Below are 19,360 nucleotides of genomic sequence, written 5' to 3'. Positions count from 1 at the left end.
GCACAGTGGCTATTAATAACCACAGGATAGGATTGAGGGAATTTCCCTCAAGGACCGCCTCTTTCCATATGAACTTACTCATATCCTGAAATTATCTTCTGAGGTCCTTCTTTGTGTGCCTTCTTCGTGAGAGGTCTGGAGCAACACAGGAATGGGCGTTTCTGTAGTGGCTCCCTGTCTATGGAATGCTTTCCCCAGGGAAGTTTAGCTGGCGCCTTCATTATACACCTTTAGGCGCCAGACAAAAAGGCTCCTCTTAACCATGCCTTTGGCTGATTAACATTAAATGCCCTTTTAAAAATGTGATGAGTGGTTATTGGGTTGTTCTTGTTTTTATTTTGTGTTTTCATATTCAGAGTTTATCCAGTGAACTGCCCTGAGGCCTGCAGGTATAGAGAGGTATACAAATTTAATAAATAATAATGATGATAAATAATTTTCAGGAGTGTTTTCCTTTCCCAGAAATGAATGCTTCTGAGGCAAAAATCAAAGCAGCGCAGCACAACTGCTGTAAATGCAGACAGTTCAGTATTTATTTCATTTACACCAGTCCATCTACCTGAACAAAAATAGCACTGGTGATGTTTTAAAAAAATCAGTGTTTTTTTTTTCAAGTAAAGCTGGCAAGATAAATGTATAAATTAAAGAAAAGGTTCCTGGATGACTGCTCAAACAAAACCAGGGTAGTGATACTTCCTCCTGAAAAACAAAGCTCAGTAAAATATGCTAAATGCTTGGCAGTACAATCACATACTTTAATTCAGGTATCTGTATTTCTAAAGTGTAAGCTTGGGGGGGGGAAATCTCACATCTGGTAGAAAGCAAAGGTATTGTCATATTACTATGATCGATTTTATGTTGAATGATTTTACTGCTACTGGAGGATAGAGATGGCTTGCATGACTAGGATCTCAGTGAAAATGAATGTTCAGATCATGGCATATTTAGAAATCCATACCTTGGATAGCAGGTGGTGCATGCTCTGTGCACTGACAATGCCACTGTTCTCCTTGATAGATGGGCACTGCTAGACTCAAAGCATCACAACTGCAATCCATCTTTTATCTTTGGGCGGAGTTTTAAAAGTAAGCTTAGAGATCACACATGCTCACTGAAGGAAGAACAGAAGGGAATTAGAAGGAATTAGGGTGGAGTAAGCACAGCTTTTCCTTCTAATGGTGTGGACATGACAACCTGATTTCCCCAAATATGGTCTTCTTTCATGAGAGCTGGCAGGGGTTAGGAAGTTCATGGTGTTGTGTAGGTAGGTGGATAGATAGATGATAGATAGATAGATAGATAGATAGATAGATAGATAGATAGATAGACAGATGATAGATAGCTGATGATAGATAGATGAGAGAGAGGGAGATATGGACAGATGATAGATAGATGATAGATGATAGATAGATGATAGATAGATAGATAGATAGATAGATAGATAGATAGATAGATGATAGATAGATAGATGATAGATAGATAGATGATAGATAGATAGATAGAGATGGACAGATGAGAGAGAGAGAGAGAGAGAGAGAGAGAGAGAGAGAGAGAGAGAGAGAGAGAGAGAGATGGACAGATGATAGATAGATAGATGATAGATGATAGATAGATAGATAGATAGATAGATAGATGATAGATAGATAGATAGATAGATAGATAGATAGATAGATAGAGATGGACAGATGAGAGAGAGAGAGAGAGAGAGAGAGAGAGAGAGAGAGAGAGAGAGATGGACAGATGATAGATAGATAGATGATAGATAGATGATAGATAGATAGATAGATAGATAGATGATAGATAGATAGATAGATAGATAGATAGAGATGGACAGATGAGAGAGAGAGAGAGAGAGAGAGAGAGAGAGAGAGAGAGAGAGAGAGAGATGGACAGATGATAGATAGATAGATGATAGATAGATGATAGATAGATAGATAGATAGATAGATGATAGATAGATAGATAGATAGATAGATAGATAGATAGATAGAGATGGACAGATGAGAGAGAGAGAGAGAGAGAGAGAGAGAGAGAGAGAGAGAGAGAGAGAGAGAGAGATGGACAGGTGATAGATAGATAGATAGATGATAGATAGATGATAGATAGATAGATAGATAGATAGACAGATAGATAATTTTAGATGATATCCAATGTCCAGACTCTTTATATTGAAAAGAACTTTACGTTCATAAGCATAACTGAGAAGAACATACCTACAATCTCACACTGTTTCACTTTGTTCCTTATAGACAGCACAGGTTTCTCCATATTAATGTTTAGGGATCTTCCTCTGTCTGCTTCACCCCAGACAGACCCAATCAACACTGTTCTCAGCAGCATCCAGAGAAACAGAAAAATGGTTAAAAACGACAGTTACTTGACTAACAGTCACAACAGAATGGAAAGCATCTCTCATGTGACTCACAGTCAGCCGATCACATGAGACAGCTACTGCAAAAGGGTGGTGGGACCATGCTAAACATACACAGCAATTCAGCATAAGCAAATACCTCCATTTCAGGAAATCAAACCATTATCCTTAATGCAGGGCCATCAGAGACACTGCCTACTTTTAATGAGTGGAACAGATCCTTACAACAATCTTGTAAAGTGCATATCTATCCAGTTGAAGCACACATTCAAAATGCAGGTGGTGGGATCATTATGTTTGAATGTTTCTCCACGTGGGGTGGGAAGACTGCTTACACCTAAAATATAAGTTTTATGGAGCGAGAGCTAGGCTAAAGCTGATCTTGCTGTTGTTGTTTTTCCCACCTAGCCCTTCATGGGGTTTTTGATGTAAGTAGTAGTGGTCTGTGTGGTGAGATGGAGTTATGGAGCCACATTCTGAACACCAGCATTCCTGCAACCTACCTGGATGGGGCTGGGATGGAACAGGGTGGTGGCAAGGTCAGGGCTGCACAGAAACACCAACAAAATTAATCCAGTGTTCCCGTCAATGCATCCACACAGCTGCAGTCTGGCTGCTGCCCTCCCTCATGCCAGCCCCACAGCTAAGCTGCAGCGAGGCCAGTCTTGTGAAGGCAACTCCATGACTCCTGCCTACCACATGGGCTGCTACTGGATGTAAACATTAAAGTTAAAAGGATTTTAAATACGCAATCCCCACTTGCATTCTGAATTTGAGCAGTCCAGGAGGAGCTAAACCAATTGGCAATGCTATTGGTTTTAATGTATCTTGTGTCATGTACTGCTTAGCATTCTTTCTGACTGTCTCTTAAAAAGCCATATTGAATTTTCTGCAAAGGGGCACTCCAGTCTGGCCCTCCTGTCAAATGTGGTCCATGGAAAGTGGGCCAGTCCTTGATGGTAAACAGAACAAGCAGTCGGGATAGGAAAAAGTTGGCTGATGGTGAAACCGTGGAGACTGTGTATGGTCACAGTCTTGATATGGAATTTGGAAAGAGGGAGTAGATGTTCAAATAAGACTCTGTTGCATGGACAGGTGGAGTCCCCCAAACCCTGGGCAGCCCCTGTGTGGAATAACGGCTCAAGACAACGTGCTATGGGATTAAAATTGGCCACAACTTTATTATTTTTCAGACGTGGGTACACCTTGGCTCAGGCATTGGGCATTTATCCCTCCCAGTTCCCCGTCAGGGATCTGGGGAACATCAGGGTTATCCAGAGTGTGGAGGGGGGTGGTGGTCTGGGTCTGGAGAACATATGTTCAAGCAGAGAGAGCCCGCCCCCAGTACGCCGCCGTCGCAAGGGAGAGCAATGACAACCTCTAGGTGTACAGCCAAAACCTCCCCTCAAAACAACCCATTTAACGGGGAACCCTGGGATCGCCACAGCAAAGAGAAAGGGGGTGTGGGTCACTGCTACACGCCCACCCCCATTTAGGGAAGATAGACTAAAGGATTTCACCCAAGGCCTGATACCGCCAAAGTTGTGACATTTTGCTACGGGAAAGGCAAACTTGCCAATGCAGGAGAATTCCTTTCCGGCTCTTCGACATTGACATAGCAGCGCCCGCGTACCTGTGGAGAAAAGGTTAACCTGCAAAAGAAGTCTTAACTGAGGGTGGGCAGGGTGGGAGAAGCTCTGGAGCCAACTGACGATTCCCAGGTGACATCCTCTCCCTATTGTGTGGGCAGGGTGGTCCCTCCCCCTACCTGGCCTGATCACCTTGGCAACGCCTCCCCAGGCGGGATTGGGCCACTGACTGAGGTAGAGAGAGACCTCCAGGTATCCCACCTGGGGAAGGCAAAGCCAATCATGTGCTAATGGTGCTGCATAGGGTCCAGGGGGCTGTGCGTGACCATGCAAAGGGCGCCCCCCCATTTAATGTGGGGAGCGGTCATTGTGTGCTCTGCTGGTTTTGAGTGGCACCTGGCACAAGGGTTGTCACTTACTGCAGAAATAAGGAAAGCTTTTCAGTGTGAAGGTCACATTTCCTCACTGAGAAGGGGGAGGACATTCAAATGGTGGACAGGGATAGACCAGAAAGTGGGTGGAGACTGAGTTTACTATCTGAGAATGGCTGTTTAATGCTCACATGGAGGTGACACCTGCTTTGCAGGGAGTTGCACTACACGATCCTCAGCGTCTCTTCCACCACTACAATTCTACCATTATAAAGCAGTTTACTTTTCAACTACACAAATGTCAGGGGTTCTAGGCAAGCAGTGTGTTATCCAGGCAGGCAGGAGTTGGGTGGTTCAAGAACGTACACCGGCCAGGCAAAGGAGTCGAGGAGGGTGCAGAACAAAGTCAGTGAGGTCTGGGAAAAGGGGAGTCTGGGGCGGGTACTCGAAGAGGGTTGGATAAAGTGGCTTGGATGGCTAAATTTGAATCCCCAGCCGGATCAGTTCACCGCAATTTTTACTGTGAACATTCCAATCTGTAAATCGCACCCGCTCATTACAATTCTACTCATATGGGTCTCGGATTGAAAGCAAAACATTTGACTAATTCTGCCTGCCCAAGGGGGCTTTGAATTTGTGGCGCTCAAACAGCAGCTTCCACTGTCAGATGACAAAGCCACTTTCCAAATTGAGGGGGAGTTTCGAAAACCCTCAGGTACACCTGAAGTAGCTCTTTGGATCCTGACCTAGATTTCATTTTAGGTTTTTAACTTAGCAAAAGCAAGCTGATAGCTTCCCACTTCCCAGAAGGCAATAGGTTTCAGAAATACTGTTGTGGGGCGGGAGCGTTATATTACAATTGCCATCATATTGTTTAAATGCTGCTGCCTTATCTTCTATATCCTTTTGTGTCCTTTATCAATTTGTTCGAGCTGCTTTGCATGTGTGACCAAAATTTTACTTTTGTAATTTTTCCCTGCAACAGTGAGGCAAAAGATAACTATTGCTGACCTCAATTGCAGACAAGATTTGTAGAGACTTATTCATATGTGCTGAAAGATTTGGTCTGTAATAACAATGCATATATTTATAGAGTGTTTCTTTCTTTTCCCCATTTCTTTTTTTAAAACATCCCTGAAGCTACACACTGACCAAGATATGGGAGATGGAAATTTAAAATACATATTAACGGGAGAAGGGGCTGGCAGTCTATTCGTTATAGATGAAAATACAGGAGATATTCATGCAGCAAAAAAGCTGGACAGAGAAGAAAAGTCCCTGTATGTGCTACGTGCCAAGGCTATAGACCGAAAGACTGGAAGACAAGTGGAGCCTGAATCAGAATTTATCATTAAAATCCATGATATCAATGACAATGAACCTAAATTTACCAAGGACATTTACACGGCCAGTGTTCCTGAGAAGTCCAGCGTTGGTAAGTATAATTTATTATCATACTGAAAATATTTTTTTAAAAAAGAAAGAAAAAGATAGAAGGTTAAGCCACTTCACAACAATACTCTAGAGCTTATTTGTGGTTTTTAAGTAGTCATAAAAGCATCTGTAAATATCAGTTCACCAGCTCCTGTCTGCCATCAATATCTGTCTTTTTCCACCCCATAGGTTACCATATGGCTTCCATGAAGCTAGCAGCAGTCAAATGGAAACTTCTAATATGCTGTGTGATCATAACTATTATTGCCATCCAGTAATGAACCACTGAAAACAATGCTTAACAGGCTCATTTGTGTGCATGATCAGCAATGGCAATTTGTTTGACACCTTTGTACTTTTGTATTCAAAGTTGTGGAATGACAAATTGTTGATTTCTCCCATCCTTCTAGGAAAAAGAATTGGATATATTCTAACCTCATGCATAATCTAGACTCCTGTAGCAATTTGTTGTCCTTCTTGAGGACAGTGTGTGAGATGTGTGTCTCAAATGGTGGTAGCAATATAAGACTGTGCATTCATTCTGAGTGGAAACATAAACAAGCTGGGCTTGTAGAATTCATTACTTCCAAGAAACAGTGTGCACCAAGAGACTCATGCACTCCCTCCCCTCCATATGCTTTTCAGTGATATCACACAAATTCCCTTCTCTCTTCCATGGTTTGCTCTAACCATGGTATAGTGTTACGTCCACATTAGTATTAAGTATTGATAACAGTAGGCAGCAGCATTACCCTTCTGACTGTACTTTGCAACCATGGTTCTAAGTGAGTTGGCAAACGATGGTTAGAAAGGTGGTCTTCATTACAGTTAACCATGGCTACCAACCAACACATGTGCAAGAGTATACAGTGGTTAAAGGCAGATTATGGAAGGGAAGGGACACGGGTGGCACTGTGGGTTAAACCACAGAGCCTAGGACTTGCCGATCAGAAGGTCGGTGGTTCAAATCCCCGTGACAGGGTGAGCTCCCATTGCTCGGTCCCTGCTCCTGCCAACCTAGCAGTTCAAAAGCACATCAAAGTGCTTTTCCTCTGGCGGGAAGGTAAACGGCGTTTCCGTGTGCTGCTCTGGTTCACCAGAAGCGGCTTAGTCATGCTGGCCACATGACCCAGAAGCTGTACGCTGGCTCCCTCGGCCAATAAAGCGAGATGAGTGCTGCAACCCCAGAGTCGGTCACGACTGGACCTAATGGTCAGGGGTCCCTTTACCTATGCAAGGGAAAGGAGGTATTCACACAGGTCAGTGGGGAGGGGGGAGTAAATGGAGGGAGTACACAGTACATTGCCAGAATGTGTCAGTTGGAGAGGATTAGTCCCTTGTCATGGTCAGATCACTTCCTGTTGAGATTTATGCTTTCACCTCCTTTTGCCCTCTTCAAGTGTGGGGTACCTATAAGGATGGTCTGAGGCTGATGGATCCAATGGGTTTCCAGATGGCTCTGGGGGATATTTTGTTTGATATGACTGGAGCTCCTGTGGAAGCCCTATCCAACCTCTGGAACATCCCAATAGCTCAGATTGTTAACATGAGCACCCCTCACTTGCACTCCACTGGGAACGTGAGTCTGATGTTACCACAGATGAATCTCAAGGGGCATTCCTTGGCCTCGGCCCAGTATACCTAAAGGAGTGTCTCCACCACCGTTGTTCAGCCCAGGCGCTGAAGTCCAGCTCCGAGGGCCTTCTGGCAGTTCCCTCACTGTGAGAAGTGAGGTTACAGGGAACCAGGCAGAGGGCCTTCTTGGTAGTGGCACCCGCCCTGTGGAACACCCTCCCACCAGATGTCAAAGAAATAGACAACTATACATGTGTGTGTGTGTTTAGAGGAGGCATGGGCGAGGTTAGAATGGAGAAGATCAAGGGGAGGAGGATCAAAGCCCCGGCAGAGTGCTGATTAAACACATTCCATGGTGTTTAGGAGGGGGAACGGCATGCATGAATAGGAGAGGCAAAGAGGGAAAGGAACACATTCGCCGCTGCTCACCTGCTTCGGTGCACAGGTTGAGGAGAATTAACAGGGATACATTTCACCCGCCTCTATCCCGACAGAGGTCATCATTCAGGGTGACCAAAGCAGTTTCTGTGCCAAAACCAGGCCTAACCCCAGATTGAAATGAAACGAGAAAATCAGTTTCCTCCAAGAGTGCATGGATCTGGTTTGTGACCAGCCACTCAAGAACCTTGCCTAAGAAGGGCAGATTGGCGAGTGGCTGGGAGTTACTTAGATTTTCCAAATCCAGGGAGGGTTTCTTGAGCAACAGTTTTACCAGTTCCTCCTTCATGCTGGAAGGGAGCACCCCTTCTTGCAAGCAGGCATTAATCAGTTCCCTAGCCCAGCCAGTTATCCCCTCCTTACTAGTTTTTATCAGCAAAAAGGGGTCTAGAGCAGAAGTGGTGACCCTCACTGATCCAAGCACCTGTCTACACCCTCAAGTCTTACTAACTGAAACTCATTCAACACAACAGGACTATGCAGTGCTCTGAATTATTATTATTAATAATAATAGTAATAATGATAATAACCTGCCCATCTGGCTGGGTTTCGCCAGCCACTCTGGGTGGCTCCCAACAGAAATAATAATAATAATAATAATAATAATAATAATAATAATAATAATAATAATAATGAAGCGATAAAGCATCAGACATTAAAAACTTCCCTAAGCAGGGCTGCCTTCAGATAGCTTTTAAAAGTCATATAGTTGTTTATTTACTTGACATCTGATGGGAGGGCGTTCCACAGGATGGGCGCCACTACCGATAAATATTTGAATGAATAGTTGGGTCTCAAGCCCTGAATTATATTGCTAATGGTCAAGGTTCTACACACTACCTGGCATAGGTTCATACTGGTGATTTTTTTGGTATTGTACTGTAGAGGCAGCATAGCCGTGTATGAAAAGTATGGAGAAAAGCCAACCTCATAAGCATTTCATAAGCAATAGAAATGAGAAGTAAATATGCTACAGGTACCATTAGGCATGCAATTTTCAAGTAAACGTATAGAGTAATTTTTTCCCCTCTTGGGTTTGACAATTAGTCTACATATGCATGAAGGCCTTGGTGCTTTACTCTGTGGACTTCAGCATCAGATCAATGAACACAAGGTGCAGCTGCTGTATAGGGTGACATTAACTAGCATGGGGTGGTTCGATCATTAGGCAGATAGGCTTGAATCACCTCTATCTCCTTGCAGAGGATGCAGTCCTATGTTAGAAGTGAGTAGTTGCAAAGTAGCTTTCTGACATTTTCGAGTAAGATACATTTGTATAACTCCTACTATTTTCATAAATGATATTTTTACTAGAAGCTTATGTGAATTGCTGAAAGGTAAATACAAATATATGTATATATTGCCCTTTTTAGGGCAATTTCCTGTTTGCTTTGAGCCTTAATTCAAATCTCCGAATAGTTATTCTAAAATTCAGTTTACATTGCTAGACATCATGCGAGAGGAGTTTTTCAAAACTAAAATTAATCAAGAGTAATCTTAGGTCCACTATGAGTCAAGCTTGGCTCTCTGGCTTAGCCATCTTGTCAACTGAAAACAAAGTAGTGAAAGGAATTGATTTTGATGATGTGATTTCAAAATTTGGGGAGACAAAGTTAGGGGGAAAGGGTTTTAAGTGCTTATGTTCATAATGTTAAGTAAATAAACCAAAAAATAACACTTGCAACTGTAAGTATCATATTTTTCCTTCTTTTAATAGTTTCAATGTGTGGGGGGTGACAAGAAATTTTCCACACTGGGTACCACCTGACCTTGCTATGCCACTGCCCACAGGGCTGGGTATCTGAAGTGTTACCACAGCCATGGAGGGACTACTCACAAGAAGACAATTTTGTACACCATGCTAATCTCTGAGCACTGTGAGATTCAAGGGGTTCCATGTGCTTACCCAGGATTTGGTTTCCTTGGAATGGGGGACAGCAGAGACTGTGGTGTCTTTATGATATATGGTTTTTTTACACATATATACAACCTGAGCCTAAGATGGAGCGGCTCACAGCATTAACACTCCAGAAAGTCTTGCTTATCCCATAGTCACAGCCTTGGAATCAAGCAAAAATCAAGCATGGCTCTCTCCATAGGAGCCATCTCCTAGGGATCAATGGGTCTTTGGGCAACCCAATAAAATATTAGAGAGGGCTGAGCCACTGCCCCCAAGTTGATGGGCAGTGTCATTCAAATGGCTTGTGTGCACTGCATCATGTGATTGATTATGTGGGGTGGGGCTTACCTGCCCCTCCCCCCATGTTTTATTCAGGTTGGCACCCCTGACTCTCTCCCAACATCTACCTGCTTCTCGTAGCATGATCTCAGCTCACAAACACTCTGTCTTTCTCCCCACCAGCCAGGTAAGGGAAGATGTCCACCCATTTACCCTTTGGCACAAAACACCCCACTTTGTTATATTAACAACCATACTCAGGGTCATTAACTCACCAAGAAACTTGCTTGAATAGTTCAACAGTAGAATCCTCCACTAGATTTTAACCCATCAATTCTTCCCATCAATTAACAGATTATCATTTGCATTTTATTTCCCATAATTTTAACATCACTAAGAGAGTTGCCACAGCTGACTAGTTTAAGCTGAGAGTGACCTTTAAATCAACACTAAAAAGTGTTTTTATCATACTTGTGCCCTGCAATTATTTGACAGATCCATTTTCCTACCAATTTTTATTAGAGTATTCCCCCTCCCCCATCAACTATAATTCTCTAATCTCTGGACAAAAAGAAGAAGAAGAAACATTACAGGCTCAAAGTCCACACCTCAGCACTTTTCACTCATACCTAATGCTGACGCTGCAGTACAGTACTAAGGGATGTGTTCTGCACAGTTAGAGATGTCGTCCTTCAGATAAGACATTAAGTCAAGGTCCCTTCCCTTCAGCTCTGATATGGCTGCACAGGACAAAATGAAAAATCCCAGTGGCATTCTGTGAAATATGTCAAGAATTGGAGAAAGAAGAATTCCCTTTCTGAATGTAACAGTTTCTAATGTCAAAGTCTTTATGCATCTAGTGAAAATTAAATGGTGCAGTTCCCCAAACAATCAATGGACAAATATGTGCAAATGTTTTCATGTGGACACTCGTCAGTCTCAAGAGACAATGGAGGGCACCTCTGGGAGTGAAGTCCAACTGCTGGAGAATCACAGTACCTGCAGCAGCTGCAGAGACCAGTAACTCATAACTGCTGCATCCTGCAACATTTTTGCTGCGTAGCAGGACTGAAGTGACCTCTCAAGGGGGAAAGCCTGGGCAGCGTGTATGGAGGTCCTGAGCTGCCCGAATTACAAGACCTGCCTCTTGGTCTCACTGATGTGGTCCAAAGGAAAACAGCACAAGCTTGGCTGCAGGAGTTGCTGAAAGGAGGCTCACAAGACACCATCCAATTGTCTTGGGGACTTTACTCCAGATTTGTGTAGTGTTTGCTCTTTAGCCTTTCTTATCCTGAAGATGTCCTCAGGGGTGTAGGAAGGGGGGCGGAGGGGGCAGGCTGCTCTGGGTGCCACTCTGGGAGGGGTGACAAGATGGCCCCTGCCTCCCCCCAGCTGTAGAGCGGCCGAGGGCACGCACAGTTTGTATGGGCGCTGCTCGTGTGGCATCCGTACGGGTTGCTGCTCTCACGTGCCATCTATATGGGCTGCCTCTCGCACGGTGACTGTACAGGCTGCTGCACATGCGCAGCCCATATGGGATGCCACTCACACAGTAGCCCATATGGCCACTGTGCATGAGCAGCAGCCCGTACAGACTGTGCATATGCGGCAACCCGTACAGTCGCCACACATGCACGGTCCATATGGGATGCCACTTGTGCGGCAGCCTGTACGGCTGCCACCTATGAGTGGCAGCATGTACGGACTGTGCACGTGCGGCAGCCCATGCAGTCACCGTGCATGCATCAGCCTGTATAGACACTGTGCAAGCGACAGCCCGTATGGAGTGCACATGTGTGGCATTCCATACAGAGTGTGCATGTGCAGGATGCCACACATGCGCAGTCCTTCCAGGCTGTGCCGCCCCGGGTGCCAGGGAGGGTTCCTCCACCACTGGATACCCTACAAAGTAGAAGGTATGGGTTCTTGGGGTTTATTCCCAACACCATTCTCAAAAATGACTATAGCCTCAAGGCAACAGAGGTTTAGGATCAAAGTTTTCCTTTTCCTACATGGGCTTCCTTCCCAGCTTGATGAGCTCTATCTGCCCTCATGTTAGGAAAATAATGTTATATCACAGCAATTCTCAGATGCTGGGAAATTCTTTCTACTGTACTTTGGTTTGTCTGCTAAGGAGCCTGAACACATTGCTATGAACATTCTGGATGGTATTTTTGGAGTACAAACGCAGATCATGCAAGTGACTGGTATTGAATATTTGTTGTTGTTGTTGCTGCGTGAGAGCACAACCTATAGTACATACAATGGCTTCCTTCTGCTGAACACAACAGGGGAAGATGAATAATGGAAAGTGGATAAAATTATGAGAAAGCATATTTTCCTTCTCTTTGCGACTGAATAGCATAGTAGAAAGTCAGGGAATGAAGAAAGTATCAAGACTGGATACATTTTCCTTTTCTTTGCTGGCATTCCTATTTCCCGCTAGCAGTTTAAATTGTAACACTTCATTGCAAGATTCTTCAGATTTCTAATTAAAAGCTAAAGGCTGCATTTCATCTGTTTGAGTATATTTCATAAGAGCTCAGCATTTTATAAGTTGAATTTATTCTATAAACACCTGTTCTGTTAGCTGAATTTTGTGATTCAGCTCTGCAACCGAAACAATGTTTACCAAAAAAGCATACAGTAGGAGAAAGTGTGCAAAAAGACTTATATATTAGTGAAAATAATACATAGAAATGCATTATGTTAGCAAAACGAAGAAATATATGCTATTGCTAGGGGATGAGTCGCTGTTCGCTTCACTCATCAAACTCACCCACCCCATTCCTTTACACCTTTTCTCCCCTTAGACGTTGTCAAAACTCTCTTTTGTGGATTGGGCAACCTGACCACTTCCTTACTTCTTTGGCAGCCACACAAAGTGCAGCTTGATGACATCCTAAGGAAAGTACATATTAGGACAGGCTTTCTCAACCTCGCCCCTCCAGATGTTTTGAGACTACAATTCCCATCATCCCTGACCACTGGTCCTGCTAGCTAGGGATCATGGGGGTTGTAGGCCAAAAACATCTGGAGGGCTGAGGCTGAGGAAGCATGTATTAGAAGATACAGAGAAATGACATTAAGGGAAAGGTAAAGGGACCCCTGACCATTAGGTCCAGTCGTAGCCGACTCTGGGGTTGTGGAGCTCATCTCGCTCTATTGGCCAATGGAGCCGGCATACAGCTTCCGGGTCATGTGGCCAGCATGACCAATCCGCTACTGGTGAACCAGAGCAGTGCACGGAAACACCATTTATGTTCCTGCCGGAGCAGTACCTATTAATCTACTTGCACTTTGACGTGCTTTCAAACTGCTAGGTTGGCAGGATCAGGGACCGAGGAGTGGGAGCTCACCCCGTCGTGGGGATTCAAACTGCTTACCTTCTGATCGGCAAGTCCTAGGCTCTGTGGTTTAAACCACAGCGCCACCCACATCCCTATAGAAATGACATTACTTACGTTTAAAAAGTAACATTATATATGTCCTTCATGAAGTCTGTAAATCAGGACAAAGCAGCGTGGAAAGTTTCTAGGAGTTTCCTTCCATCCCTTACCTGGTAGCTAACTTTATGCGTTCAACATTGAAAATGTCAGAAATATTCTCTAACTTGTGAAAAAAATATAGGCATATCAAATGGGAGCTGTTTTGAAAGTAGAATGCAAAGACAATCTGTATTATGCAGACCCACTTCAGAAGCACAAAATATTTACAAAGTATGCAAATAGGGCTTCGGCATAGTCAGACAATGTGCTTCAGCATTTTTTCTAAGGCGACATAAATTATTGTGAAGTCTCTTTCACACACGTAGAATGCACAGGCAAAGAGTCTTTGAAAGTGGCTTCCAAAACTTCAAGGAGATAAAGGACACCACAAATAAAGTAATCAGGGCTTGGGAATGAAGGACCGCATTCTGACACTCAAAGAAAAGGACAGTATCATCTGCACACGATGGAGCATCTCATTCTTCAATGTTGGGGCAATCTATAGTTGCATAAAATGAGTTGAGTTAGCACATGAGATCAATTTGTCAGCTGCTCAACAATTTGGAAAGTGGGGAGCAGCAATCTCTCTTACTGCTACACATGCATTTTGCTGCAACTGTATGGTTTGAGCTGCACTCAAACTGTTTATAATGTCATGAACCAAGTGTGACATGTGGACTAGGGAGTCCTGAATTTGACGCAACACACATCTAGCTCACTGCATGGCCAAGGATACAACAGGCTCTCAGTCTCACCTACTTCATAGGTTGAATGTTATGAGGACAAGGTAGCATAAATCCATACCGTACATCGCCCCAAGATCTTCATTGGAAAGGCAGCATGCATATTTAAGATATTAATTGCATAGGAAGAGCCCTGGTGGGTCAGCTTAAAGACCTATCAAGCCCTACATCCTACAGTGGCCGCACATATGCTTATGAGAAGCCCACAAGCTGGACTTGAGGGCAACAGCCCTTTCCTACTCTTTTTTCTCAGCAACTGTTATCCAGAGGTATGGCCCCAGTGGTTATCTTGGCATTATAAAGTATTATAGTAGTATATTCCTCTATAAGGAAACAAGAGCACACCCTAATCACAAAGCCCACAATCTCAATTGCAGCCACTAGTGCTTATTACCCCAGCAGGAAATGGCATCTGAGACTGGACTAATGCTACTCAGAAAAGCAAAGGAGTTGCAAGCCCTCCAAGATTTTGCAAGTGTAAGTAGACAAAGATGCACTTGTGTGCTTATAACCCATTTAGTCTCACAACAAGGACTGCTGCCTGTACACTCTGCTCTCCCATTTTGCATCACAAAATGCTCTTCTCCTCTGCTACATTCATTTAGTCTTCAACAGCTTGTCCTTGAGTGAAGCAGGGTCTGTTAGTAAACTGGCACTTTTGTAGAAAAAAGAGGTTTAATAAAGTGTTTAACATTCACATGGATATGGTTATATTTGTTACAGAATAGCTGCAATGCACACAAATGTAGTAACTTACTTCCTGGACAAATGGTTATGGGCTGGAGGAAACAGTGGAGTGTACATGTAGGGATGCGGGTGGTGCTGTGGTCTAAACCACTGAGCCTCTTGGGCTTGCTGATCGGAAGGTCAGCAGTTCAAATCCACTCGATGGGGTGAGCTCCCGTTGCTCTGTCCCAGCTTCTGCCAACTTAGCAGTTCAAAAGCATACCAGTGCAAGTAGATAAATAGGTACTGCTGTGGTGGGAAGGAATATGGCATTTCTGTGTGCTCTGGCTTCCACCAATGTGTCCTATTGTGCTAGAAGTGGTTTAGTCATGCTGGCCACATGACCAGGAAAGCTGTCTGTGGACAAACAGATGAGCACCACACCCCTTAGTCGCCTTTGACTAGACTTCACCACCCAGGGGTTCTTTATCTTTTTTCAAAAATATATGAATGTGCATTTACAACATGGGTGTGGAACTTCTGGCCCTCCATATATTGTTGGACTACAACTCCCATTAGCCATGACCATAGGTCACCTACACCTGATTTATACGCTGGTAGAGAATTGGAGGGCATTGGGACTGAAATCTAAAGAATTGAATCCTGTTGGTTTGGAATAAATGGGGTTAAATCCTGACTAAATGAGTCTGGATACAATCTATACAGCCATACAAATCAAACTTGCCTTCAAACACATAGAAAAATTACTTAACATGGTTAATCCCAAAAAAGCTGAACTGTTTCTAAATCCCTGCCTGGCAAACAGGGGACAATTGGAACAGGCAAGATTTCTTTTGTTGGGTATGAGTAATATAGCTACTGGGAACATAGGAACTTACTAAATGCATTAAGATATGCAAGTAAATATGTGGAAAAATAGTTAAAAGCAACACAATTTCTTCTATGCATAGGATACCCGTTTGAGAGGTTTTGTTAAGCGTGTTCTCCTTCATGGAGAGCACGTGTTGCGGTGGGGTCTGCTGAACCACCCCTCTGTTACCAGGCAGGGTCTCTAAAGATGGCCTGGGACAGTGATTGGTTCACTGGGTTGCTGGGGTAAAAGTTATGTTGCAATTTTGGTGGGAGGGGTAAAATGTTTAAATACTCTGCACGCAGCCTGGAGCTTTCTCTTTGCTGCGTGCAACGGAACACCCGCCCACCCGCCCTTGAGTAAGGGGTTGTTGCATTGACCTTGCTATGTCTGTCATGGGGTCGTCTGCCGTTGGGGCAGGGGCCTGGTAGGAATTTTGTCCATCTGGCTGATTGGCTGGGCCATTTGGTTTTTGCCTACTGTGTAGCAAATCGTCACAACTTGCAAGGTTGCGGTTAGGCATTGGTTATAAATTGGTGGAGGAGGGGTTAGGATAGGCTGGGCCTGCCCCTCCATGGTTGCTGCGGAAAGGGAATTCTGTTAAAGGAATCCTGGGGCTTGCCATCTTTTCGTCCAATCCCTGGAATGGGACTAGGGCCGGCAAGCCTTCGGGGAGCATGCAGATGAGAATTGAGGGTCTGTGACTCAGCTCCATTTCTCCCCGACTTGCTTTCCCCCGCACTGTCTTTCGGTGGTGCCCGGAAGTCAGTTCTGTCCCCAGGCGGGGGGACAGATAGTCTTAACCAATGCCTAAACAACCACTCATGGTTTTGTATTTAAATAAAGTTGTGGCCAAAATTATGCCAAAAACCTTAAACCAAAATTAAGTGTGCGTTGTGAGTTATTTGGGGGGAGGCTTGGGGACCTCGACACGCAACGATGCTAAATTGTTCATAGTTGGCAATTTCTGAACAAACAAATAATAAAAATTCTCCAAAGTTTATTATAAGCTTTCACTGGATGAATCCACACAGCAACAAAAATGTGGCAGAAGGCATGCATTTCTGGGAACATGATGACTGGGGGGGGGGAGCATATGGCCACATTTCAAGGTTATGGCTCCTCATTTCTGGAAAACCTTGAACATGGGTGTCGAGCCAGGATTGATAGTTATAGTGTGAATATGTATTCAGGAAATAGATAGGAACAGCCTTGCCCTGGCTTTCAAACTACAGATAGAAAAATAATTACCTCATCCTCCTCAGTCGGATTTTCAAAATGGTAGCATGAATCTCCTTTCCTTGTCCCCTCAAAATGGTGATGAGATGCTCTTGTCCAGCTACATACCACCACACTTCCTTGTAATAAAACACACACACACACAAACTTCCTCACATACACATATTAGCCATAGTCACAAATATCCAATGCAGTTCAGCCCACTGAACTGAACACCATATTCTCAAGAGCAACTGTACGGGTGGGATGGGGAGGCAGTGAGCATTAAACACAAAATATAAATTCTCAAAATGTACAAGAATAAGCCTCAAATTGGTTATGCTTCAGACTTTGGGTTTTCTGTTGAACCTACAGTCCTTTATCCTGCTGTCCAGAAACTGAGAGCCATAAAATATCTTAAGCATGAAAGCAGCCAGATGTTTCCGCCCTGACTTCCTTGATAAATTACTGGGAGAAAAATCTTCCCCATTTGGAAATAATATCTTAATTTGACTGCAGTCACGACTATTTGCAACACTCATAGTAATGCTTTATCAACGAGCAAGCAGGAGTCCCCTTCACTGACTAAACACACCTCTAAATCAAATGCAATCCACAGCAAGGGCATTTCAGAGTAATAATAGCCCCATGTTGTACTCACGTCACCATGTCAGATCCAATTTTATACAGAGAGCACAAAGCACTGGAAGACTGAAAATATCTGCGCCTCTGTGTGTTGTGCTGTCTTTGTTACAGGCGCAGATTGAGCAATAATGAGCAACGGTTCTTCACGAATGAAACAGGCAAAAGTGAGAGGGGCCTCAGAGGAGATGGCATCCTCAAAACCGACAGGTTGCCGAACTCAGAACTCACTCTCTCTTTTTTTTTTGGGGGGGGGAGTGTGTGTCATACTCTAAATTGTGTTCATGAAAGTTCAGACAACCACATATCCGGCTGAAGAAAATGTAGACCCAAAACAATTAAAATAAGAATACTGCTGGAAACTTTGCAAGTCTGAGGACTAGACATGCATAGGATTTTCCTGTAAGTGCTTGCGGCATTTTGTTTTGGAAGCAGAAGGGTGACTGGAACCGCCATCGTAGAGGTTAATAACCTCATTGTGTGGAAGGAATGAAGTGTTTATCTCTGTGTAAGGTGCAGTTGCTCTTCATTTAGACAGCACACCATACATTTTAAAGAAGAAGGCACAGCAGAGACTGTACTTTTTGAGAATTCTAAGGAAAAACCATCTTCTGCAGAAACTGCTGCTTGCCTTCTATCACTGTGCCATTGAGAGCGTGCTCACTTATGGCTTATGTGTGTGGTACGGAAGCTGTACTACCCAGGACAGGATAGGGTTGGGCAGGGTTGTTAAGGCAGCAGAGAGCATTGTTGGCTGCCCACTCTCCACCTTAGAGCAGATTTATGCCACAAGGTACCATAGGAAGGCACTGGACATAGTAAAAGATCCATCACATCCTGGTCACTGTCTCTTCGAGCTCTTGCCGTCGGGACGGAGATACAGGACGATGAAGACAAGAACGAGCCATCTTAAGAACAGCTTCTTCTCCAGAGCAATCTCAGCCCTGAATGGGAAGCCCGGACTTTGAAAGTCATCTAACCTCCCTTGCTGTATTATACTGTATTGTTTAATTAGTGTTTTTATGGAGCAGTCAAGTAATTTCATTGTCCCCGAAGGGGGCAATGACAATAAAGATATTATTATTATTATTATTATTATTATTATTATTATTATTATTATTAAGCATTTTCTTGCACTTTCACAGTTACCACCCGCCCCATCCCTTGAATCATGGGGCAGTTCCCAACACCCGTAGCAAACTACAGTTCCCAGCATTCTTTAGGAGAAGCCATGACTGTTGAAGTTGTATAATAGTGCTTTAAGTGTATGGTGTGAGCCAGGGGTGCCAACTACCCCCTCCCCATTGAAGGGGTATGGTGTCACGTGACACATCCTGCCCCCACCCAGGGCATGAGGACTCTCCTGTCAGCGGCGGGGGAAGGGGGCACAGAGTGGGATTTTCACCCTCCCTGTGTCCCACCCAGCTTTGGCCCCCTCCATATTTTGAGGCAGGGGGCTGAGCCCCCCCCCCCATATTGAGAGGATCACCATCCCCTGTCACCACTGGGCTAGTGCTTGCCCAGCGATGTCAGGGGAAGGGGGCACAGAGAGTGATCTTCACCCTCCCTGTATTGCCCCTGCCCGGCACATGACCGTCTCAATATTGGGGGCTCAGCCTGCCCACAAATATTGAGGAGGCCCAAGCCCCTCCTGCCCCCTATAATTGCTGCCCCTGGTTTGAGCAGAGACCTTTCACTTCATTTTGAGGTGAAGCCAGAGATACAAGGAAATAATAAGAGCAACCCATCTCATGGTATTGGAACGAAAGCTGCCCA

The 19,360-nt window shown here is 44.2% G+C and overlaps 1 protein-coding gene across 1 annotated transcript in view; it reads left to right on the top strand.

Annotated features, from left to right (window-relative positions):
• Positions 1–19,360, top strand: part of CDH9 (cadherin 9) — a 134,560-nt gene that overhangs the window by 72,953 nt on the left and 42,247 nt on the right. Inside the window, exon 3 of the mRNA XM_081206327.1 lies at positions 5,471–5,765. Within this exon, the coding sequence (XP_081062453.1) occupies positions 5,471–5,765 (295 nt within the window). The remainder of the gene's footprint in view (positions 1–5,470; positions 5,766–19,360) is intronic.

The sequence above is a fragment of the Podarcis bocagei genome, assembly GCF_964188305.1.
Source record: "Podarcis bocagei genome assembly, chromosome: 8".
Classification (NCBI taxonomy): Eukaryota; Metazoa; Chordata; class Lepidosauria; order Squamata; family Lacertidae; genus Podarcis; species Podarcis bocagei.
Note: the sequence above shows the minus strand (reverse complement) of the source record. Positions and strands in the feature narration are given on the sequence as shown.